The sequence below is a fragment of the Camelus ferus genome, chromosome 4, assembly GCF_009834535.1.
Source record: "Camelus ferus isolate YT-003-E chromosome 4, BCGSAC_Cfer_1.0, whole genome shotgun sequence".
Taxonomy (NCBI): domain Eukaryota; kingdom Metazoa; phylum Chordata; class Mammalia; order Artiodactyla; family Camelidae; genus Camelus; species Camelus ferus.
In genome coordinates, this window is record NC_045699.1 from 43,776,310 (window position 1) to 43,803,874 (window position 27,565).

At 36.9% G+C, this 27,565-nt stretch overlaps 1 protein-coding gene across 5 annotated transcripts in view; it reads right to left on the bottom strand.

Moving 5' to 3' along the window:
• RNF38 (ring finger protein 38) overlaps nt 1-27,565 on the bottom strand; it is a 113,087-nt gene that overhangs the window by 60,545 nt on the left and 24,977 nt on the right. For all 5 annotated transcript variants that reach the window (XM_032477990.1, XM_032477989.1, XM_032477988.1 and 2 more), the window contains exon 2: nt 3,453-3,523. In XM_032477990.1, coding sequence (XP_032333881.1) covers nt 3,453-3,523 — 71 coding nt within the window. The remainder of the gene's footprint in view (nt 1-3,452; nt 3,524-27,565) is intronic.

The window sequence follows — 27,565 nt, forward strand, 5'->3', positions numbered from 1 at the left end:
TATACTTCTACATAACCATCACATTTGATCAGTGCAATACAGTAACACACAATGGGAGGCTTCTTATAAAGACACATAGAATTTTGAGTATGAAGCAGGGCAGGGGTGTTGGGTTAGAGAAGCCTGGAGTAATAGTAGTAAACAGTCATGAATCACAATGGAGGCCAAAAGAGGCTGGGCAAGAAAAAACTGACCGGCAAAGACTGCCTGACAACTGACTTGGTTTCACTGTGATTCCCTAGGACCTTCTCTGCTTGAAGATAAACTTTGCTCTGAGCATGTCACAGTTGAGTGGGTGAAGCTAAGATTTCTTCAGATGGTCAAGCACAGACTCTGGAGTTAGGTTAGCCTGGGAGTGAATCCCAGTTTTACTACTTACTAATTGGGCAAATTACTTAATCTTCGTCTCACAGTCTTTATCCACAAATGAGGATAAAACCACCCCTATTTTAAATCCCTGTTGTGACTACCCTGTTTTAGTATATATATATACTAAAACAGGGTATATATACTCCTATATCCCTTCCCTGATCTATTATTCTTCATAACACAAATGAACTAACAATTTCTTTACTTACCGTCTTGCCACCTCCCTAACCCACTTAACATAAAGCAAGCTTCGTAAGAGTAAGAATTCCTGTCTGTTTTGGTCAATGCATTGTCCCCAATGCCTAGAACAATGCTCAGTATATAGTAGATACTCAAATATATAATAAATAAATGTTTGCTACCTGGAAATTGTGGGCTATGACATTATGAATGAATATAAAAATATTGCTGGAGGGCTTGTGTGAATTGCTAAGCCCAATATAAACTGATAATATGAAAGTTTGTAACTCACAGTATTTAATAGTAAACCTCACAGCTGGAATCAGCACTGTAAGGTGTAAAAACCAATGAACATCAGCAGAGAAACTTAAGTTGGAAAACAGGCCAAACCATGGAATTTGGGGACTTGCCACCATTTCCAAGATTGTAGAAGGGAGGTCCAACAAATGGACTCACCCTCTTTCTCCTTGCCTGAACCCTAGTTCCACCACCATCACACACAGATTAGTTAAAATTAAGACAACTTTTAAGAAAAATCGCCTTTTGTTCCCAAATCTGAGAAATGGACCATGCCTGAAAGTGTGGATAATAAGCAAAGCATCAACATGTGTTATGACAGTGTGTTCAGAATAGCTAGACAATTATTTTACACGGCTTGCATCAGAGATAGAAGATCTGATCTAGCTCCAGCCCTGCACGGTGACTCCTGAACAAGTCTTTTCTCCCACTAGGGTTACAGGTTCCAAGTTTATTTTTAAAAAGAAGGTTGAATTAGCTGTGCTCTAGAATCCCTTCACTTCTCAGAGAGAGGGGGAGGGAGGGAGGGATGGAGGGAGAGAGAACACACACACCCAGGTTGTTAACGCTTTGCAAAACCAACACCCATTTATCATAGAAAGAAGTCAGAAACTGCTGCAAACACAGAGGTCTGATTCTTATCTTATCTATCCACCACTCGCCTCCCAGAATGATGTCTAATGATCCTATTCAAAGCTGTAATCTGTACCATCCAACTCTTAGTGGTCCTCATCCCACTTACTCTGCTGTACATTTTCTTTAACCTACTGTGCTTACTGTAACATACTATAAAATTTATGTATTATGTTTATTTTTATTGTCTGCCTCCCCCAGTTAGACTACATAGTCATAAAAAAACAGTAATCTTTGTTTTGTATCCTGATGTATTCCCGAAGTGCCAAGAAACATAGCTGCCAATCAACAAATATTATTTGCTGACTGAACCAGTTGAATTATAAACAGAGTCAAGAGACCCTAATCCATTCTCTCCATTTCCCTCTGGGAAACAATCATATGTATATCCTTCGTAGGCAGGAGAGACAGGAAAGCAATTTCTGAGTTCTCTGATCTGCTGATCAAGTGACAAAATCCCTTAAAATTTCTCTTCCCCCTCCCAATATATTTCAGGAAAGATCCCATCTCCTAAAAGCATAAATTCAGTCATACAAAGATTCAGAAATTAAGAGGAAAACCATTTTAAAATAGATGAAAAATATCTGGCAGAGGTGGACAGAAATCTCATCTCTAGATGCTAAACCTAGAGACAGAACAGAGCATAGTCTGGTTTCTCCACCATAAACAAACATGAATAGAGGCATATTATACTTAGCAGGGAAAAGAAAATTTAACTTTCTAACATCTTTACAATTATGAAATGCAATTGTTTATAATATTACTGACCTAAAGTGATTTTACCTTTCCCTTCTATCACTAGTCTTATTTTCAAATGTTCATTTCTAAAATCTGGTACACTTAATTTCATGGAGCTAACTATATAGTCTAGAAGTCTCCTTCAGTGGCTTGCTTCTAAAAGAAGTTAAAAATTAAACCCTCTGGATTACTCTAATAATAAAAGAGAATCTGGAATGCTAAAAGCATACCACTTTCTCTGTAAATAGACTGAAATCTGACTGAGCAAAGCTCAGAGACAAAACAGCACACCGAACAAAGAAGGCCATTTGGAAAATCCCAATGATGAACCAACTTCTTGATTGAGCTCCAAAAGGATGAGGGAGGAGGATCTTGATTAAAACAGCAGAGAAAAAGATCGCTTGGATTGGTCTGCCTGGGGAAACTACCAAGGGAGTGATAGATTCCTGCATACGAGACACAGGAAATGGGAGGGAAACCACTGGAAACTGATGATGGAAAAGAATAAATTTAAGCCCATCCAATATTAGCTGCCAGATGTTCCAAACACCAAGCCCACATTAGTAACTACTGCAAGGGTTGGGCCATCAAGGGTACTGATGTGTACTGGAAAGCCCCTCAAAGACCAGTTTCTTTAGAGATAAAAAGAACAGAAACAAAATACCAAAATGAAACAAAACTACCAAAAGTTAGGACCTGATTTTAAAAACAAAACAGGCCCAATGCACGTTTCTTTTGCATGAATCAGACAGGTTCCATGCTCAATCCTCAACATTTAGATCAAGCTTTGGAAACAGAGCCAAAAAAAGTAAGTATGAGAAGAAACTACAATACAATCTACTACAGAAACAAACCAAATCAGAATGTTTAAGATATTTCAAATTAGAAACAGAAATTGCTGAGATACTTATCAGCTTTGGGAGCGCCTGTTCATATATTAAGATAATCCATCCAGGCTGTGCAGGAAAAGAGGAAGCATGGTGACAGAGAAAGGGATGGGGGCAAGGAAATGGAAGGTTTATTAGGAGTCCAGCCCACATCCTGAGAAATTATCCTCAAGTTTTCTGGAGCAGTCTAATAATCTGGCACACAAACCAGCAAGGCCCTCTGCCATCACAACATTGTGCTCCCCAAGTCACACTCTCCTCGCCCTCCGTCCAGAGTTAGGCAAGTGAATTCAGCAACATAAGGGCAGCATGCATTTTCACCATTGTAGACATCAACACGGACCTCACCTTGTCACTGTCATCATGACAAATGTGGTCGTGATGGATGGACTGGCACTGAAAAGAAGCACCAACACTACCTACAAGAGAAAGGGAGGAAAAATTAAGATGCAATAATTCCTTACATTTAAACTGCTTTACCAATTAAAAGTGCCTTTATATCCATTATCTCATCGAATCCTCAACAATTCTCGGAAGTAGGAAGGATGGGGATTGTTATTGGTGCAGTTTAACTGAGCAAAACAAAACACAGGAGAGGCTGACTTGCACAAAACAGCAGTCAGTGAAATGGCAGGTCTGAAACCACACCCCATTATTCAAACTCCTAATTCAGTACTTTCCAGTACATGGAGTGGTTAGTTTTCAGAGTAGGGCCACCTAAATAAGCACAACAGCCTTCATTAAGGCAAACTCCTTTTAAGAAAAAAATTATACTACTTTTCAGACTACACATACCTTCCCTGAGAAAATAACTGACCTTATAAATTCTCAGTATACAAATAACAAAATCTAATACACATTCACAAGATTATAAATAGGTTTTTATTACTTTAGAAAGTGCACATTTTTAATATAACCAACCGTTTGTTAATTTGAAGATCTCCTAATAACTCCTCTAATAATGACATTTCTAAACAACAGGAAAATAAATAACTATTCAATAAATGATTAGAACAACTGATTAGCCATTTGAAAAAAAGCTTTAGCTCCTACCTCACCATACAGAAGATGGTAGCTCAAAGATCTGTGTGAATGTAAAAAATAAAACTGATTTTAAAAGAAAATGTAGATTTAAAAACTAAACTTGGAGTAAGAAAAACCTTCTAAAAGATGGTACTAAAACAAGAAGCCATAAATGAAAAATGAGCACGCATGAGTGTGGACCAAAGATGAGCAAAACCCCTTCTTTGCTGAGAACTTGACCTTAGGTTAATCCCTGTTAACCTGATTAAGACAGCATGCCACCTCTGTTACCTGGTAATGTTGCTTACAAAAGAAATGACCAAATCAGTAAACTGCATCTAGACTGGAAGTACAATAAACACTTAGTAGGAAGCCATGTTTTTGAGCTTCTCAGAGCGTGGTGACATGTAATTAGTTAGGCAAGTCCTTTGCAGAGGACCCTGGAAACTATGCCCACGGAGTTCTCCACACCACTCCGTGTGGATTTCCTCTCTCTGAACCTATGAGCTTCTCTCTGAAGCTGTGAGGGCAGCACTTCAGAAAGAATGAACTGCTGCAAGGACTCCCACTGTCGTACTGACAAATTATAGTTTCTGTCCTATATCCTTCTAACAAAGTGTTGCCCAGGAAGACCTACGATGATTTTACCAGTCTAAATGTATAAATGTTTAGTTGAACCTAAGAAGACATTCCACCACCACTCCTGTGGACATTATACTGACAAACACCATATTTGGTAAAATTTATAATGCTATCAATTCAGATGTCCAATCATTCCATGCGCCATTCAGAAAGAATGCAGCCAACCAAACTTTGACACATTTTAATACTAAAAATTTTTATTTTACACTTACTGAAATAACTGTTTTAGACTTGTTTAAAGATAGGTTTTTATCATATATTACTCTTGTACATTCATAAAAAGAAAATGAGAAATAATGAAATTGGCAATAGCAGAGAAATTTATTAAAAATTACAAAGGATTAAAAATTCCTTACTAGATAGATTTATTACCAGTTATTTTCTTTAAATGTACAGAAATAATCCCAGTGACAGTGACTATTCCTAACTTCCCAGTGTAAACTGTCTACAATTCATTTTATATAATATTGATTATAAAATATAAAAAGCATTAAAATGAGAAAACATTAATCTCAAACAAGAATAAAAATAATAAATAAAATTGCAGCATACAATATATATACACACACAGAGTATAGTGACAACACATGTAACATAATGTGTCACCATAAACCATTCATGTTTGCCTAAGGAAAGCCTGATTCCTAAACTAACTCAATCAAAGAAAATTTATCAACAAAGTATTAGATCAAAAAACAATTTTTAAAAGTTTGATCACATTAAAATGATGAAAAAGCATTTGCTAATATTTATTATCAATTTCTATGTTTCAGAAATAAACTTACTAATAAGCTTAGCAAGTGAAAAACTTGCTGGATGACAATTCTAGGAAGGATGAGGAGGGGGAAGGTATAGTTGTCAAAAAGGTATAATTATGGATAATCATAATATAAACCATAGAGTTCTTGCTGATACTGATATCAGTTAACAGCATTTAACATATTCAACAACCATGATTTGGAAGAAAGAATATATATACAACAATGTCCTTAAATACTAAAATCTCCTAGGATAGTAGAATGGCAAATCAAATCACAACGTAAACTGCTGTGTCAAAAATATTGAAGATGTTTTTCAAGGAGTTAGTAAAAATTATACTTTCAGTCTCCTATTAATCTAATATCATATAATAATAAAGTTAGACTGGTGAAAAGAACCCTAAGAGCTGATGATTTTAAGCATACATTAGATAGGTTTCCAAAGAGGTACCAAAACTGACATTTATCTTACTCTTATACAAAACCCTTTTATTTAACATATCATGTTATATGTGTTTCTACTGGATACAATTAAAGAAAAATGAAAACTGTGCTTCCAACAGTTCACATACTACCATCTAGTGACTATGGGGGGACCACCATTTGGGACCATTGTCAAAAACTTGGATTCCATGAGGGCTGGAAAAATGAAGGTTGAGAGACATTATTCAGCAACTTAAAAATCTCTTCCAAAAGAGAGCATTAAAAATAAATAAACAGATAGCCACATACCAAAAAAAAAAAAAGAACCTAGACACTGACCATACAACTTTCACGAAAATGAACTCAAAACACATCATAGAACTAAATGTAAAATGCAAAACTATAAAACTTCTAAAAGATAAAAGGAAAAAAAATCTAAGTGACTGTTTTGACAATGAGTTTTAGATCTAAAACCAAAGCACCATCCATGAGAGAAAAAAAATTGGTAAGATGGACTTCTTATTAAAATTTAAAACTGCCCTATGAAAGACACTGTTAAAAATAATGAAGACAAAGCCACAGACTAGTAGGAAATATTTGCAAAATGTATATCTGATAAAGGACTGGCATCCAAAAGTATTCATAGAACTCTTAAAACTCAACAGTAAGAAAACATACAACCCAATTTTTCAATGGGCTGGGCTGGGCTTCTCTTTTACCTTTTCCCCTGAATATCAAAATTCACTCCTTTGGCACTAAGGGACAAGCCTTTTGCTGGAAAACAATGCAGAACCATCCTAGAGGTGAATGAATGGACACAAGCACTACTTCCCTCTCGAGCTGTCCCCAACCCACAAGACAAAGGATATAGACAAGATCACCCAAACTGAACTCCTAAAGAATAAAATACAGGTCTCAAGGCAACTCTGAATAAGGTAATCAGAGAAAGGAGTACACAGCTGCAAAAGAAGAAACTTTTCATACTAAAATAAGGGGGCCAATTTTTGAAACTTAAAAGAATCTAGCCAAACATTCTACATTAAATGACAGTGTTTACCATGAGTTTTCTGATTTTTTTCAAAATACACTTTATAAAGTTATTATTCCTGCTCGAGAACCTACCCTGGCGCTCTAACTCATGCCATAAAGTCCATGTCTGACCCCTCCTCTGTGAAGAAGGTGGCAGTATGCTTCCCTGCAGACAAAGCTTGTTCTTCTACCTGGCAAGGGAGCGCTCAGTGCTCTGCTCACACCAGCACGACAGCTCTCACCTATTTAGCTTCTTAACCTGGGACCCAAGACTTACATGAACAATAAAATTTTAACTTTATTTTCCTTCACTTGAAACTGAAATGTAAAACTCCACTCTATTATGAACATAGGAACAAATCACATTAGGACTGACAGGACCTGTGACTTTGTCCCTAATAAAAACCACATATATTTTCATATAATACAGTTGCTGCTGATATTTCAGATATACTGAAATATCATTTATACTTATCACTACTTTGAATTTACAACAGCATTAGGCCCACTGCTAGAATGTGTTATTTAATGCGTTAATAAGGATTCAAATATATTTTTATCACAAATTAGTTTTTAATACTTTGATAACTACCGTGTTTTCCTTTATAATCTCATGTGTTTTATTTTATCCAATTAAAAATATTCTCCTAGAAAGGGGCCTATAAACTTCATCCAATTACCAAAGGAGGGGGGAGGGTATAGCTCAAGCAGTAGAGCGCATGCTTAGCATGCACGAAGTCCTGGGTTCAATCCCCAGTACCTCCTCCAAATATAAATAAGTAAATAAACCCAATTACCTCCCCCTCATAAAACAGAAGGGGAAAAAAAGCAAAACGTGATTACCAAAGGAGTCCATGACACACATCTAAACGATTACAAACCCTACTTTGGCTAGCAGAAGATACTGGGTCCAGAGTAACAAACTAGATAAGAAGCATTATAGGGGGAAAGAGACGAGTAACATTCTAGGAAGAGTCAGGCAAATATGTGAAATCAAGGGAAGAGAACAGAAGTGAGGACTCAAGTCAGGGTGTGAAGCCCAAAGTTTAGAATTAGGGAACACAAAGAGGTCGAGTTTGAAACAGTGGGGGAAGTGGAGAAGTTTCAGAGCAACTGCCATGAATATCAGCTAGAGTCTTTAGTCCTCAGAGGAAGGTAGAGAGGTAAAGCAGAGACACTGTCACGTTTCCAGAGACCACTACACTGCAAAATCCAACAGTCAATTCTGAATCCTTGTCTTTCTTGACCTACTGGGACCATTTGGCCCAGCTGACTTCACTCTTGTGGAAATGCTTTTCTTCAGTTGGCCTCAGGAAAACTTCCTATATCCCTGACTGCAATTTCTCAGTCTATTTGCTGGATTCTCATCTCCCCAATTTCCAAAGGTTGGAACATCCCAAGGATTAGACCTCAGACTTCTCTTTTCTATCTATATTCACTCCTTTAGGGATTCCAACAAGTCCCATGGCTGATGACTCCAAAATTTTTATCTCCAAGCCCTGACTCCCCCACCTCCCACCCCAAAGAAACCCAGATTTGTATATTCTGCTACCTATTCAATATTGTTTAGATATCTAAGCAGCATCTCAAACACAGCACGTCCAAAACTGAGCTTCTGATCTTCTCCTCTAAACCTACCTCCAGTTTCAGTAAATGGCAGAACTATTTGCCAGCTACTCCAGCCAAAACCTTTTGCATCTTCCTCAACTCCTCCCTTTCACTCACATCCCACAGCTGATGAGTTGGCAAATCCTGCTGGCTCTACTTTTAAAATATGCCTGAAATTTAACTACATAGCATCATTTCCACTGCTGCTACCCAAGCCAAAGCCTGGACTGATGTAATAGTTTCCTAACTAGTGTCCTTAGTTCCACTCTTCCCCGTGAACTTTCCCTACCTCCTCCCCAGTCTGTTCTCCACGTAGTAGCATGAATGACCCTTTTAAAGGTTCAGATGGATTATGACACTCTTCCACTTAAAACCTTGGTTCCTTCTCTCACTCAAAATAAAATCCAATCCTTAACTCCTTGGTCTACAAGGTATCACATGACCTGGCTATCCTACACGTTTCTGATTGTATCTCCTACCACTTCTTTCCTAAAAGGAAACTAGAACACAGTAAACAAACTCCATAGCAAATTATCATGCTAGTATGCAATATACTTAAAACATTGTCAGACAATACCATGAACAGTTCTTTATATGCAGCGATATGGCCTCTTAGTGCCAGGCTCATCCAGAACTCACATCCCCTTTGTTGACAGGCAGCATTGTTTTCCAAATGACAAGCTCTCTCAAGGATAGCTGGAATGTAACTGGACTTTGGCATATTGCTTTGTTAAAAAAAAAAAAAAAACAACCACTTGTATTGAGTTTGTGAAACATAAACATACAATCTTTTTATATAAACATCAGAAGAAAAACACTTTGAGATATATGCATATTCCTTGAAATCTAGGTATAAAAAACAAGAGGCATTAAACCACAAAACCGAATTACAGATACTTGGGCAAAATGTGCACATCTCTTTAAAAGTGGTGAGGCTCTTAAAGCTGTCATGGAAGTGTGGCTTCTTGAGCACCGTTAGAATTATTTCTCAATGTGCACATCTGAGATGGGGGTTTGCATTGTAAAGTGAAGTACGAAGTGGAAAAGTGAAGCATTTCCTGAACTCAACAGCTAGCAGCCTGTCACCTCAGAAACAAAGATTTGAGGGTTTAAAAGTGAAAGTTTTAAGCTACAAAATGGGACAGTGGGGAGAACAACAGCACCAACCTGATGCTTTCTGATACCTGTTCTACAGGACCAAGAGCAACAGCTCCCACTGGCCAAAGTTCTACCAGTTTAAGCAAGAAAAGAAAGGTAAGACTGTAGCTGACCAAAACACATCGTATCAACGAAAATCTGGGAGCCCCTTAACGGTAACTTTTTAAAAAGGGAAAAGTAAAATCTCAACTATCACTTCTTAAGGTGTCTATTAAAACAACCTCTCATTTCAAAACTTGGTCATTAAAACCAAAAAATCATGCATTTATCCTACCTTTTAAGGTAACTGAAAGCCCTAGTTCTACCTAATTCTACATTGTAGAAGAATGCCAGCTAATACATATAGAAATTTCAGAATTAGAAAACCATTTTGCCAACCCCAGAAAACTGCTGATTCAGGCAACGGTTATCAAACAGGCTAAAATCATTAGATGAATGGCTGATGGGGGTGTGTAACAGGTTATTTGCAGTTGCAAGGAGAACCTAACCACACTGTTAAGAGACCAAACTCCCATCATCTTAATCCAACGGCCAATTTTAGCATTATTAACAGTGGGGCAACCAGATATGATGTCTAATATGACACACTGTGAAATTCAGACTTAACCTCTGGCATTCAAGCAAAGAATGCGTGGCTCCATAAAACTATTGGATATAATTTCTAGTTTACAGGAAATACAGGGATAGAAGAACAAATGACATCACAAGGAAGCAATCAGATCATCCAAAAGTTGGTTCTGCAGAAGTTCTCAGTAAGTCAGTGTAATTATTATTCTAAAAGGAAAAAGACAGAAACTGTGCTAGATTAAAAGAGATTAAAGGAAATAATCAAATACCATGTGCATGCCAGACTGTATATTAGTTTAAATAAACAAGTTTAAAAGGATTTTGGGGAGAGAACTGGAGAAATATGAATATGGTAAAATTAGAAGAGATAAAAACTTACTGAAATAAAATGTTTAAAAAGGGTAAGGAGGAATATGAATAGTATGATTTCATGATAGCTAAGTAAGTACACATACATGTACATAGATATGTGAAGGAAACATTTAGAAGAATATACACTATGATACTAACAATGGTAATCCCTGGGTGACAGGAAGAAATTTTTTAAATTATTTTTGCTCATCTTTATTTTCTGATTTTCTATGATGCCCATTAAAAAAAGAGCCTAGTTCCAAGTGAGCTCCCAGTATCTCTAGGAATACTAGACCAAATGGGACAAACAGACTTAAGAAAAAAAGGCAGAGGATTCCAACATTACCCCATGACCCCAGGATTCTTGAGGTGAACTATCCATTACCTTCTCTCTCCTTTGAGCTTCTATCCGCAAAATGATCTTGGTGGCAACTATTAAGAAGATGCTCTACTCTGCTAAGATTCAATTGTTAGCCCAAGTTTAGGCAGGGATATTTTTACTCCATTCATGTTGTTATTAAGCTCCAGTCCAAATCTGTAATGGCTTCTGAAAAAAGTACCTTGGAGAAGGCAGTTGAGACCAACCTATGAGCACTTGCCTGGCTTGTTCATGAAATTCCTCAAAGGCGACGTCTCCCTCCTCTCCACCCCATCCTCCCTCAAACACATACAGAGAATTGGGAGTAGAAATATAGAATCACTGACCTGGGCTGGCTCAAGGACAACCCTGGGCAAGTAGGACAAAACCTCATGCCTCAGTGATTTAACCAGAACTTCTTATACACCAATTAAGTATACAAGATGATGATCAAGGCTTGGAACAACTATTGTTCATACATTCCAAGGAGGCCAAGTGGTTAACTTGGGGTCACATGTGGACCAAAATGGAAGCCATGTCTCAGACAGGATCTCCTTGATAATTCAAAGACAGGCTAGCAAAGCAGAATTCAGTCATACATTGTGGCAGATAGATGTACAAGTTCTTACAAAGAAACTGTACAATTTGGATAAAAGATACTAGGTCTCACACTGCTGTTTAGATCCTTTCGGACAATGGGATAGGCCCTTGCACATAGTGGGTATTCTATACAATTTAATTCATTGTTCTGAAATCTGGTTCCATTTTCTAAGGTATTAACAACCCTTCCAAATCAGTCTTTCAAAAACTTAATTAGCCTGCCAGCCACCATGATCCAAATAGTTGATATAGATACTAAAAAGCATTTGAACTCAATACTATTTAAAAAAAAGAAAACTAAATATTTACATTTTTGTTCATTCTACACGAAGACAATAGACATTTTTAAAATCCAGACCCAGGAAATCTGCCTGTACTTTTAAAGCAACTGGCACTGTAATTACTGTCTAAAAGAGACACAACACTTAAGTCTAACTTTCTGGTTCTATTCCCATTTACTGTTTTTTCAGGCCTCTTTTCCTTTCACTCTAGCAGAAAGAATTTTTTAAGTGCCTGATTTTATAGCAGGACACAAAAACATATTGAGCCTTATCCAATAGTTGGCCTGAAGTTTACTAAATTCTGGAACATGATCTCTCTGGGTTTTAATCACATCACTTGCAGTAGCCTTCACAACTGCTGCCTGGATAGCAGAGTCTATGGCACAGCTGCAAAGAAATGTGCCAAGAAGGTTCTGAGTCTTCAAAACCAACTAACAATTTCCATATATCTGCTCCAAAGATTCAAGTATCATCCAACTGATAAAAATCCAACCTTATTTACTTATCTATCCTCAATGTTTCAAGCTTTCTCCAAATGAACTTATAAAACAGACGGCACAGGGGAGGATATAGCTCATATGGTACTTAGTGTGCATGCTTAGCATGCAGGAGGTCCTCGGTTCAATCTCCAGTACATCCTCTTAAAAAACAAACAAATAAATAAATCTCCCCCCCCCTCAAAAAAAGAAAAAAACCAAAAATAAAAACAGATGGCACCATTTTTAGAAATCCTACTTAAAATCTACACAACACTATTAGCTAACACACTTGAAGACATTATTAATGTGAAATAAATGTTGATAAAAAAACATACGAGAAAAAAAGTCACTCTTACTCTGTAAGTGATGATCACCCAATTATTTACTGTTACAGTAAGGTCTTTTTGATACTTCTAACTCAGAAAATTCAATTTCAGAGTCTTGGGATGTTTTATTTTAAACAACTTTGTTGAGATACAATTCATTCACCATATAATTCATCAATTTAAAATGTAAAATTAATTTTTAAGTACATTCACAAAGTTGTGTGACCACTATCACAATAAATTTTTAATTTTTTTAATTTAAAAAAATGGGAGGGATTAGGTTTACTTATTTATTTAATTTTAGAGAGGGTACTGGGGATTGAACCCAGAACCTTTTGTATGCTAAGCATGCCCTCTACCACTTGAGCTATAACCTCCCCATTAAGGAATTTTTTTTTAATTTTGGGGGGGTCCACAATCAATTTTAGAACATTTTTATTACCCTAAAGAGAAACCCAAAGGCCATTACTTCATTTTCCCCTTCCATGAGCCCCTGACAACCACTTATCTAACTTAAATATATGCCTATTCTGGACATTTCATATAAGTGGAATCATAATGTTGTATGTGGTCTTTGTAACTGCTTCTTTTCACCTAGCTTGATTTTTGCCAAGTTCATCCATGTTATAGCATACATCACTTCCTTTTTATGACTAAATAATAGTCCAGTGTATAAATAACCACATTTTGTTTATCCATCAACTGATGGACATTTCAGTCTTATTATGAATAATGCTGTTATGGCATTTGTTTTTGTGTAGATATTTGTTTTCATTTCTTAGTAGAACTGCTGGGTCATATGTACCTCTATTCAACCTTTTAATAAATTGCCAAAATATTTTCCAAAGTGGCTGCATCATTTTACAATTCTGCCAGCAGTATATAAAGATCCCTCTGGTTGTTTCTTGAGTAGAATGAACCCTGGAGTCAGACATACAGTTCAGTCATTTACTAATATGTGATCTTTGTCAAGTCATTTAACAAATCACATGTGCTCCTCATCTCTAAAGTGGGAACAGTAATATCTACTTACATTACTTCACAGAGCTGTTCTGAGGATTATTATTAAAATTAAATGTATGCTCAGGACATTTTTCAAAGAACTAGAACAAATAATCCTAAAATTCATATGGGATCACAAAAGACTCAGAATTGCCAAATACTGAAGAAAAAGAATGAAGCTGGAGGAATAACCCTCCCAGACTTCAGACAATACCACAGAACTAGAGTAATCAAAACAGTGTGATACTGGCACAAAAACAAACATATGGATCAAGGAACAGAATAGAGAGCCCAGAAATAAACCCACACACCTATGGTCAATTAATCTTTGACAAAAGAGGCAAGAATATACAATGGAGAAAAGACAGTCTATTTGACAAGTGGTGTTGGGAAAGCTGGACAGCCGCATGAAAATCAATTAAATTAGAACACTACCTCACATCATACACAAAAATAAACTCAAAATGGCTTAAAGACTTAAACATAAGACAAGATACCATAAACTTCTTAAAAGAGAACATAGGCAAAACATTCTCTGACATAAATCTTAGCAATGTTCTCCTAGGGCAGTCTACCAAGGTAATAGAAATAAAAGCAAAAATGAACAAAAGGAACCCAGTTAAACTTATAAGCTTTTGCACAGCAAAGGTAACCATAAGTAAAACAAAAAGACAACCTATGGAGTGGGAGAAAATATTTGCAAATGATGCGACTGACAAAGGCTTAATCTCCAGAATATACAATCAGCTCACACAATACAACAAAAAAATCAAAGAACCCAATCAAAAAATGGGCAGAAAACCTAGACAAACATTTCTCCAATGAAGACACACAAATAGCCAACAGGCACATGAAAAAAATGCTCAATATTGCTAATTATCAGAGAAATGTAAATCAAAACTACATTGAGGGAGTACCTCACACCAGTCAGAATGGCCATCTTTTAAAAGCCCACAAATGATAAATGCTGGACAGGCTATGGAGAAAAGGGAACCCTCCTACACTGTTGGTGGGAATGTAACTGGTGCAGACATTCTGGAAAACACTATGGAGATTCTTTAAAAAATCAAAAATAGATTTACCATATGACCCAGCAATCCCACTCCTGGGTATATATCCAGAGGAAATTCTAACTCAAAAAGACACATGCACCCCAATGTTCATAGCAGTACTATTTATAACAGCCAAGACATGGAAACAACCTAAATGTCCATCAACAGATGACTGGATAAAGAAGTTGCGGTATATTTATACAATGGAAGATTACTCAGCCATAAAAAAGAATAAAATAATGCCATTTGCAGCAACATGAATAGATCTGGACATAGTCATAAAAAGTAAAGAAAGCCAGAAAGAGAAAGAAAAATACCATTTGATATCACTTACATGTGAAATCTTTAAAAAAAAAAAAAAAAAAAGGTGAGAGGACACAAAGGAACTTACTTACAAAACGGAGTCAGACTCACAGACTTAAAAAACAAACCATGGTTACCAGAGGGGAAAAGGAGTGAGAAGAGATAAACTTGGAGTCTGGGGTTTGTAGATACTAACTACTATATATAAAACAGATACACAACGTCATACTGTATAGCATGGGGAACTATATTCAATACCTTATAATGGCTTATAATGAAAAAGAATATGAAAAGGAATATATATATAAATGAATTACTATGCGGTACACCAGAAATTAACACGACATTGTAAACTGACTATACTTCAATAAAATAAAAATAAAATTTTTAAAAAGGGAAAAAAGAGATTAAATGTATGAAAATGCTCACAGCACAATGCCTGGGACAAAGCAATTCAAGAAATGGTGTTATAATTAACACTTCTGTTCAAACCAAGGCTGCTGATTTGCCTGTGAGACATTGCCTAACTCCTTAATTTTTTGCCAGAACTCTTTCCTTGCACTCATCATACTGTAATTTTTTGGTTACATGTCTGTCTCTCCAACCGTCAGACCATAAGTTCCTTAATTTATCTTTTCATATTCTAGCACGGAGTTTCCTGGCTCATAGCAGGCAGTAAGTAAATGCAGAAACAAAGGAAGGCAGAAAGGAAATAAGAGTTATGGACAATAAAGGAAGGGATGGGGGGAAGGAAGGAAAGGAAGCCTTCCTGATTCATCCTCTCCCTTCTCTAGTCTACACTTCTATCAGTCTCTCTACCCTCCCACTACCCCAACCCCGCTGCCCCTGTGAGATTTAATTACACCTTCCTTTCTCCCACACAAGCTGCTTAGGCCTCATGTTTTGTATATAATAGTTAAATATAGATAAATTTGATATTCCCCTCTAGACTACATTTTCTTTGGAGTTAGAGACTGAGACTTATTCATATTTATAACCTCAGCAGTTATAAATATGCTAATGCCAAGTTTTGTTCATAGAAAGCCTCACTAAAAAAGTTTACCGAATATATAAAGACTTCGTGCAATTGAATAACTGATTTTATGCCTAGTAAAGGAATCAATCAAGTGAGGCAAACAGCACACTACAACTGGATAGATGCAACAAGACACAGCTGGGGGAAGTCCCCTTCCTTCTCACTCTCGGAGCTGTAATGCTTGAATGGCTTATTTTAAAGCATTTATTGAGTATGTGCTCTGTAGCAGACACCTATGTACAAGACACAGCAAAAAGCAAGCAAGACTCTGCTCTATAGAGCTTACAGCTCAGTGAAGACCATTTGCCTTCTATCCTGAAGATTCTAATCTCATTCATTCTCCAGAAATTTCATCTCTGCAACTGCTTCATTCATTCAATAAATATTTATCCAACTCCCACTCTGTGTCAGGTCTATCCTGGACACTAGGGACAGGGGATAAATATATAAGACAAGGTCTCTGCCCTTCATGTACCTTATTATTTTAACCAATTCTATAAAGATGCATTTCCCAGTCAATTCTGTGAAATACCAGCATGTAATAGTAATACATGTACCTAAGTTTATAAAATAAAATGAAGAATGAGGTGGTTTATGATAAAAAAAAGAACTCCACTAACCCCCCTTCCCTGATTTCTAGTCTCCCTTCCCAGAGGCAAGTATCCTCAAATCTTACAGATATTTCCTCCAGTACTGACCTCAATTCTCCTGCATAATGTGCTTATATGACTATTTCTTGGTCATCAAATTTTATGAGCTGTTTATTGAGCTTCTGTCATGCTATCAGAGAACTAAACTCTTCCATCCCTCTCGTTCCACCTCCTATCTCGTCCAGTACTCCAACATAATTATGTCACAGTCTGTGTTTGTATCAAAATGATAGTCATCAAAATTTCAGAAATAGATAAGCTCTAAGGATAGCAGTTTTCTAGGCAACAAATATAATCTATTTCTTTGCAATTCTATTTTCTTATCAACTAGGACTTGCAGATTTTTATTTCCTAAAAAACATCAAAATCACAAAGCAATTCATTTAAATATAAAGCTTTCCATTTGAAGCTGTCAGCTCCTCACGCTAAGGGTACTCTCTGCATGTGTATTCCCAATTGTGTAATAACATTTTGCAGATGAATCTTCCACTGAAATTAGGCTTGTATCATTCCTAAGTAGTAGCAGGATGTTGTTTTGTTTTTATGAGGAAGGTAACAAAAACATGAGGAGTAGAAAAGTAAAAAACTGGAAAAGTTCCCTGTAAAGTATCTGGGGATGACAAATGATCTCCATGCGAAAGCTGATATTAAACTGATAATCTAAATGAAAAGAGAGCTCAATTCAGTTGGGAAAGAGCTAAACCCACTCAACTTCTTTTCTGAGAGATGACTGCCCAATATTAAAATAGTAATCAGATTTACACAGCATATTCTAAATTATCATCTTAGATTCATCCATTTTTTTTCTTCCTATATGTGTGGGAAATACACTAATTTATAGAAGCATAATCAATAGCAGGTAACAGTCACAATAAGATTAGCACTAAAGAATCGGAACATGAGAATAAATAATATAAAAATGAATAATTATCCATCTTCTAGCTTTGTCATGGCAACTTGGGCCAGTAATCTTTGACATTTGTTTCTTGACTTGCTAATTCTGAGAGAAAGCAGTTTTTTACCACCAGAGAAGCAAAAAGTCAGGCCCTTCCTTTTTCCCTCTTTGCTGCCCCTACAGAGAAACACTGAGGAAGCAAATAGGATAGGAGTGGCTACTTAACAAGGTCACTGAGGCTGCACTGGCAGGAGGCCAGGCTTTCCCTCCTTCTCCTGGCATTTCAGCTGAGCAGGGCAGAAAGAGTAAGAATTCATGTGTCAATCTTATTATCAAAGATGCCACTCTTCACACAGCATCAGATGGGTCATATGTATACTATCTGCTTTTTTTTCCCTAACAAATCTTACAATTAAAATATCTTCTTATATCAAAGCTTGGTTATCTATGACGAGGCAAGTGAACCCAAGTATAAATACCAGTAAGTAAAATCAACTCAGAGGAAAATCTACCTAAGCTTGGTCAGTTACTGTTGTATCTCGCCGAAAATTATTCACACATCCTTGGTTGTAAAATGTCTGTCTTCGATCTGTGTAACTAATCCTTTCCACCTGAGTTCAAAGCTTTCTACAGTCAACACTCTAACATAAAGTGTTCACTTATCACCTGAAGAGTGATAAGCCAATCAGTGCTACTCCCTGTCAGACTGAGCTTGGTGCAGGAAGGAGGGTAAAAGCAGCAAAAAGATGGTCCCCACCTTCAGGCAGCTTTCAACTGAGGAAGGGGAAGAAAGCCTAAATATCAGAGAAAGACCCTAAAATAGCGTGTCAAGATGGTTTACTTCAGATTGTAAGTGCAAAGGCAATACAGTGAGTAGTTTTTAACAAATCCTCATAGCAGTCCAGGATTCTCAAAAAGTTAAGATTCACTACTCTATAACCAAATGTTCAAGATTCCTTCCTCCCCACGTCACTCCAATACAGTTACAAGCAGAAGAGTTTCAGGACATTGAGTACAGTACAGAGCAGTGCTTTCACTGCCCTGAGCAGAAGGCCCGGAGGTAGGAAAGCAACACTCATTCTCCCATGTATTTACCTCTTTACCTTCCAGAAGCCAAAGAGGTAGGGGGAGGGGGAAGTGTCAACGCCATTCCTCACTGAGAGGGAAAACCTCCCTCTCACCCAGCTGGCTAGGTAAGAGGCCTGGCACCTTCCCCTGCCTGGGGAGAGACTCCCTCTTGCTCTCACTACCTTAGAGTGCCATAGCCCGGGGGAGGGCAAAGCAACACACGAGGTAAGTTTTACAGCACAGATGTCAGAAGCTTAAGAAATATTACTAGACATTTCTCTCAGCTTTGAATACTGCTACATGGACATTTAAATCAACTACTCTCTAGCTCACAAACTAGAACAGGAGGTAAAATGAGTCATAGGGGCCACTTCACATTGCCGTATTTCAAATCTATGCAGAATAGTGCTATGCATGAAAAGCAATAGAAAGTAAAACTACAGAACTACAAATAAACAAGAAATGAATTTTAAATAGAACACAAAAATTATATTCAAACTAATTCTAACATCACTGGCAGAAAACAAAACAAAACAAAACAAAACATTTTACTTGCTAATAATATATTTAAAACAAGAAATGAGAAGTGGAAAAGAAGCAAGGTTTTGTGATAAGACAGGCTTTGGTTTTTAATCCTTGTTCTTCCATCATAAGCTGTGAGATCTTGGGAAAGTGAGCTTCAATTTTTTTTCCCTGCTCTGGGAAGGGGTGTAACACCTACAACACAGGTTGTTGCAAAGTTTATATGATGTATGTAAAGAACTTAGCACTGTGTCTGGCATTTTAAAAAAGGTTAATAAGTGGTTAATCTTATACGGGAAAAGTTAAAGTACCGACCTCCTTTCTCTAGCCCTCCAGAAACTGTCTGGCATAGTCTGCAATGGGGAAGATCTTATCCGTATCCATCATAGGTTAAATAAATCATAGCTGTTCCTTCCTATGATATACTTACTATACAGCCCTCCTGAAAGTTACTGACACAGAAAGGCCACCAAGATACATTGTTAAGTGAAAAAAAGCAAGCTGCAGAACAATAATATAAAAAGGTCCAGTGTATCTGGGGTTATACACAAACTATTAACAGTAATTATCCTTGAAAAGGATAATGGGACTGGGGGTATTTACATATTTTGTATTGTTTGCATCTTCAATTACAAGCACTACTTGCAAACTTGAAAATTAGTAACAAGAGAGAAAAGGTATTACTTGTATAGTTAAAATAAAAACTACTTATACAAAACACTTATATAATCTCAGATACCAATTTAACCTTTCTACCCAAAACATTTTTTTCCTAAAGTAGCTCATGGTCTGACAGTCCTGAAAACCCCACAAGCAGATTTATTTTTGGCTCCATCTGCCAGCCAATCTAACACAGCCAAGGCAAAGCTGGGCATGGCTTCTTTAACCACAATAGGGGCTAGTGGGTGGGGAATGGGGTGTTGGTATGGTAGAGGAGAAAGTGAGAGTAATGAGAAGGAAAAAGCTCAGCGGAAAGAGTACCCTCCTCTATTTCATTCTGTACTGCTGAGGTTACAACAAATGGTCTTTGCCCACACTGGTAGGTACCTACTGTGAACTCAGCTATTTATATGCCATACAGCCAACCTCTCCACAAATGTCAGCAGGTAAGTAAAGATGTAATTTATGTAATTTCATTTAGCAGGATTCTTACTTGTTCAGGGTTACTAAATTACTTTGCCAAATCTTTCTTAATATTGAATTATATCACCTTGAATGGATTCCAAAACTATTTTTCTCACCTCATTTTATTTTGCCAGACACTACAAACGGTCCAACATATATTCATAAACACACCCCTCAATAAAAAACTTGTATACCACCTTCAAAAGGCTTGTTTTGGGAAGTTAATACTAACGCTGAAGGATGACTTCAAATCCATCTAAATTCGCCTGTCAAGCGGCCTTCTGTTCAAAGAAATCATAGCTACTTAAGGAATGACTACCTTCAAGAAAATTATTTCCTGGTATATTAAATCATTTTTACTTCCAAAATGATTTACAGCGAACATTAGATTGTCCCCTATTATCTGTTACCACTGAATGTTAGCCTGCTCTTAGCCACTAATGATAATATATTCTTTTATATATTATACTATATTAAAACATCAATTCATAAAACTCTTTCCTAACACATCTCTTTAACATTATCATCCTCCTACATAGAAACCACCAATTGCTTGCTGCTACTTAAAGATAAAAAAGTCACATTCCTCTAATCAGGCATTCAAAGTCCTATGTGATCTGCCCTGGCCAACCTTCCTAGTCTCATCACTGTCAACATCTTACCAAAGCCCTTTACTTAGGCCGGCTATCAATTTCCTGTTCTTTGAACTCAGCTTTATCTGCCTGAATTTTCTCAAGTCTACACTTTTAAAATCCTATCTGAATTCTGCCATCTCTCAACACCCAGCTCAAACCTCAAAAAAGCTAGAAAGAATAATTTCCCTATGAACTTTTTAGCAGATTACTATTGGGCCTTAGGGGATCATTAACTAAAATCCCTTCTTTCCATTTATCTACCCACCTACTTCTGGAATAATTGAGAAATAAGACAAAAAAGTCAAAGAGATGGAGATCAAACTGTTGGCTTTATTGTAGATAAAGCCCATATTTTTAAAACATAACTTAAAGGCATAGCAACAATGTCTTCCTAAAACTTCCTAAAACTTCATCCCAGAATTGAGCCAACTCACCCATCCAATCACAGTCAAAGTCACAATATCACAGGTTTCCCCACATGGAGCTGTTTCTGGAGACCCTGGAGAAACAGACACCACTGGCTGGCTCCCCAGGAAAGGGAAAAGGAAAAGGACTGAGAGTTAGGCCCCAACTAGTTCTTTGCCTGAATTCTCCAGTAAGATCAGCCACTCCTCCCTGGGACAAAGATAGGCCAAGGGAATACAAGCAGTGATGTCCCTCAACATGGAAACATGAAATCTAGGCTAAAAGAGATTTTTGCCCTTCAGAAAACTGCTTATATAATTTGATTAGGAATTTATCAACCGTAGACCTAGGCCACTTCTTTTATAGATGCCTTAAAATGTTATTTTTACTTAAGCCTTTTTTACGTACTTACTATGTGTATTATCTCCAAGTAGATTTTACACTCCTAGAGGGCAGGGTGGCATATTAAATGGATTGTCCACAGACATAGAGGCGGCAATACTTAGAGTGAGGATAGCAACACTATGAACCAGGTAACAAAATCTCTCATGACTTGAGGGGAGCAGGATGAAAGAAATGTCTGTGCTAGAAGTTTTAGTAAATAATCACAAAGAGGGGTAAAGGGCAATATGGTATAAAACTCAAAAACAGGGTTTTACATAAGGCATTAAAGCAAAGTTATGAAAGTTGCCAGAGTGAGAAAACTGACAGTGCGGCTATATACTTTTATTGAAAAGTAAAAACAAAGCAATTCAATCTTTATATCATTTATATGCACATAATGACAACCACTCAGCTGCTGGGACACAGAAGACTCAAATGAGTTAGGAATCACTACAAACAGATAAAAAGTCTTAATTAACATACATCGTTGGAAGGAGCCAAGGCCACCGGAGCAAACACGTGCCCCTCCCAGAGGAGCAGCTCTGAGGATCACTGCCACAGGGGAATGGCCACCCAGTGCAGCCAGGGCACTTCCCCCCAAAAGCTACATTCAGATTCTTAATGTAAAATGCTGTATTTTTATTACTGGCAACTACTATAAACATTTTCAAAACACTTTGAGGGCCAGACAAACATGTTAGCAAAACAAATTTGAACCATAGATTGCCAGTTTGCCGTTGCTGATTTGAGGCACAAACAAAGAAAAAGCAACCAAAGCACCTAAATAGGAATACTAAACAGAGACAGTGAATGATCAGGACAGAACAGTTCACTGAACAAAGGAGCAGGATTTCAAAAATAGTGATAAAAAGGAAGTTCAAATAAAAATCAAGACTGAAAAGTGTCCAAAGAATTCAGTTCACTAGAAATTCACTGACGGAATAAAGGCCTGGAAGAGACAGTAAGCCGGAAGCTACTTTGTAGCAAAATACTTCAGTAAACTGCCATTTTTGAGAACTCAGGGAATGTGTAGTTCAGAAAATCTTGCTAATCTAATAAAATGTTCTACATATCCTTGACTAAAATCAACAGCTTTACAAATATTACAATTATATAGTTTAGTTTTTCAGAAGAAAAAAGTTTAGAGTAAAATCTAAGTAAAGGAATGCTCTCCCTTCCCCCACCCCCACCAAATGCTATTAATGTTAAATGCTGACTTCATACTGCAGCTTTAAGAATCATTCTTTCTCTTCATAGCCATCTCTGGAGATCACTTATGATATACTCTGGTTAATCCATTATTCCTCAGGCCCCAGTAAATTCTTCAAAGACCAAAAGGCTCAAATCTTCTTGACTACACTAGCTGACCCAGGACACATGGTGCCTTACCAGGGTTCGGCATCCATAAGGGTGGACCACCTCACTCTTTCTTACCATGTGACAGCATGTTATGACAAGATGCTTCCATCCTATAATGACAGAGAGGGTACACACAAATGATGTGACTTAGGAACACCTAAAGGCACCTTATCAACAAGAAACATCAAGTAGAAACAAAGAACAACAACCAAAAAAATTCCAGGTGGTTAGAAATTAAACATGAGATGCTTGCTGAGAAAATCTGAACATGGCAGAGAAACTGAACATGGTTAGAGAAACAGACAGTAGACATACAAAGTAGGTATCATGGCCATGAATCCCCAGTTTTGAGAGAATATGATTTCATGTAATTTTTTTCTTTTCCATAATAGTTATTTGTTAATTGCATAATTAAATGGACTTAATTATCATTTACTCCATTCTTTTTCACACTAATAGTTTTATAAATCAAGAAATACTCTGTCAAATGCATACACAATTTGAGACTGGATAAATGGTTGCCATATGTATCAAAGCAATGGAGCCTACTACATTGGTACAGAGATGCTTACAAATGAATTATGGAGTTGGGATGAGAGGCAGGGTAAGAAAACAGTCCATGCTAAGACAAGGGAGTCAAACCATAAACCAGGAAGACCTGAGGAAGGTGAGACAGAGAGAGAGAGAACCAGCTACTGAAAGACTCTCCTTAAGCAAAGAGGCATGTGGCTCTCTGAAAACCAGGCCACAACTACTTGAACCAAGTTTTCAATTCGGTACTTCTGAGTGTCAGCTGATCTCAAGAAGTGTCACAAAACAACAAACACCAGCAGCGAACATGTTTCTTTACAAAAACAACTCACAGCTTCAACATGTCACCTGAAATGACAGCCTAGGAGAAGATGTATTGAAATTCTTTTCCCTTTCAACTCTCATCCAAGCTTGAAACACTTCACCTTGAAGTATAACATGAGCCAGTCCCACAAAGTACATTTAGGACTTGAATCGTCAAATTTCCCAGGCACATTCTGCTCTAATCCATTCCTTGTCTTCCTCCTTCCCCTTCCCCTAAACTTTTGGTCCTTTCCCAGGAAAGTCTACCAAGCTTTGTGATGCACTAGGAACTCACATGCTGCTCTGTATGGTCCACATGCACAACTGGACCTCACTCATCTTTGAGAGCTGCTCCGTGAGCTAGCCCTGCAAAGTCCTAACCATGTCAACAGCCTCTAGGAAGGACTTCTGCCCTTCAAGAGTAGGCTCTGGCAACGTTAGACTGATTTTTAATCACATGAAGGTTATTTTCTATTCCTGGAGTTTAGGGCAAGGAGTTAATATAAAGGGCTCATATACACAGTAAGGATTTTCCTGACAATCTCTTAAGAATTGAGGACAATATGAATTCAGTAAAACATTTTATATGAAATGCTGCACCCCGCTGCCTCCTGCTGTGCTTCTTAGAAAGAAAATCTGGAATAATGGTTTGGAAACAACTGTTTATTTCTTTGCATTAAAATAAAAATGAAATCTAAAAATTGTTTATTAAGTTTAAATATGTACACATCAAGTTAGACTAATTAAGCTCTCGTGACTAAGTGTGGCTAGAAATTTTGACTCCAGAGTCTTACCACTAAGACTAAATAGCATGATCTAGATTTTCCTCTGTGCTGCCACAGACCTCTGCAGAACACGTCAAAACACACCACAACGCTTTGCTTCTCCTTCCAGACCAAAAGCTGCTTGAGAGCAGAAGCCAAGACTTACTGTTTTGATATACCAAGCCCAGTACAGCACTGGGCACATAACAGGTAAATAAACACTTCTGAATGGAAAGACATGATACTCATTATGAACTCAGAAGACAAATTTCTAACCAAAATTCTGCTATCTCTGAAGGATTTCAAATTAGCAATAAATAGCTACATACTTCAAGCCCTAGATGTGTGGGCATTTGGAAATATGTGATGCTAAAAAATGTTAAGTAACAAATGACCTGCTAAAATAAATAACCAAGGAAAGGAGTAAGTCCCTAGAGAAGCAAAAAAAAATACAAGTATTCTACAGACTCTGAATTCTTGAGCCCTCTTAGTGTACTTGGGATTCAAAATAACTACTGAATAAGTAACAGAAATGCAAACACAGAAAGAAGTGGTCTTGCAACTACCATTTACTTTTTTTTTTTCAAATCCAGTAACCTTAGGACATAGGCCAAGAAGAAGCTTGAGATTTCAACATTCAAAAAATTTATTAACTGTACTAAAACCTAAATAAAAATTCACTCATGTAAACTTCTTAACTGGTTTGTTTTCACTACATGCATAATTACTGTCATGGGCAACCAAGAGGCAGCTTCTACCCTGTGGATTCTTTTTAGCTAAAAGCATGGAAGAAGGTGATTCTTCACTTCAGTATTGAAGCCTACATTCAGCTTAACAGCTCTGGATGGCAGTGCTGAAAGTTACCTTTAAAGCTCATCAAATCAACCTCTACTCTTCCACTTAGCATAAAACTGTGGTCCACTGAGGGGAAGATAATTGTCTCAGGACATACAGAAAGTTTATGGCAGAGCCAGGGCAGAAGAAATCTTAAAAGCCAAGGCCAGTGATCTAATAATCCAAACCACCTCCCTGCAGTTACTAGATCTGTGTTTATTGTGATAAACTATTTCAAAGTATTATGCAAATGCAAGCTGAAATGATCAAATATAGCAAAACCTTCCCAAGCAGACTCCTCAGAGGAACCATATATTCTAGTTGATTTAGTTTTCTGGTTACCAGTTTAGTTTTGATAACTGAACCTCACATTTATCAGGAAAAAGAACATGAGAAAAGGGATAAAGCAGAATGAGTAACTAGTCCTGTCTCTAGACATGCTATAAAGCAGTAATGGTACAGTACAGAGCCCAGCCCTACCACTGACTGCCTACCTGTGTGGTACTTGTTCAAGCCAATCTCTCTGGAATTCAGTTTGCACATTTTTTTTTAAAAAGAGGTTGAACTAAATAATGTTAAGACCTCTTATACAGCTCTGAAACTCAGAGCATCTAAAACACTAAACACGTTTTCTTGTAATCTGCAACGTTCTCCAGAAAGTACCTACATCCACGCCCTCCGCCACCAAAAAGTTTTGACTATACAATTATCTTAGGTTGAAATAGACTTGAACAAGATAAAGTAGTTAAAACACCCATCTGATACCTGGATCTCCTCTACAAATACTTCTCTTAACAATTTACCATGGATTTGCTGTTCAAATTCTGGAAGCTCACTGATTTAAAAGCTAGTCTAGGTCTTTCTCCCCAAAAAGAAGACAGCATGACAAACACGTATTAGTTCCTTTCACAAGAACCATACTACTGAATCTCCTCATGTATTTGTATGCTATCATACACTGTCATGAGGTTATCCCCACCTTTCCTGGTATTTTTTAATTGTGATAAAATATACAAGGCATAAAATTTACCATTTTAACCATTTTTAAGTGTATAATTCAGTGGCATTAATTATATTCACAATGTTGTGCAACCACCAGTTTTCAAAACTTTTTCACTACCTTAAACAGAAACCCTGTAACCATTTAGCAATAACTCCTCCTTCCCCTGTCCTTTATTGTTTATAATTACATTCTCAAAGGTTTTACTAATTTTCAAACTATGGTATGCTGCCACCAGGTGGCAAGAGAGTGTCATGGCTGTCCAAGATTGGGAACTGTTTCAAAATAATCCAGGAAACTATATTCAATAACTTGTAATAACCTATAATTTAAAATATGAAAAAGAATACATATGTATAACTGAATCACTATGCTGTACACCAGAAACACAACATCACAACATTATAAATCAACTATACTTCAATAAAAAAAAAATTAGACAAGCTCTAAATGGAGTTTATCTCTGAACAAATTTTCTATCCTTTCAAGACACTGTTCTGTAGCAAATAATAAAGATTCATTAAAAGAAAAAAAATCCAAGGTAGGTACAGGGAAGTAAGTGAAAGTGTAGATGAAATAAAACTGTCATAGTCTGGTAACTGCTGAGCCTGGATGATAGGTACACAGAGGTTCATTATACTAGTCTCTCTACATCTGCACATGTTTAAAATTTTCTATTACAAACATTAGAAGTATGCCTACAATATTACTAATAGAGAAATATACAGATTTCAATTTTTAAACTCTAGAAAAAAATGTACCTGTTGCATTTCATACATCAATATTGCACAAATACTGTTTTCTTCAGGTATTTTTAAAACCTGGGGAAATAATTGCCACATTAATTTTAAATCTTGTAACTAGATAGTAGATATTCAAGGTTACATATTTATACTAGTTAACAAAAACTTTGTGTTATATCCTACTAAACTTCATTAGCTACAAATGTGAAAAATCAAAATTTATCAGTATTCAACTCTCAAATGTACA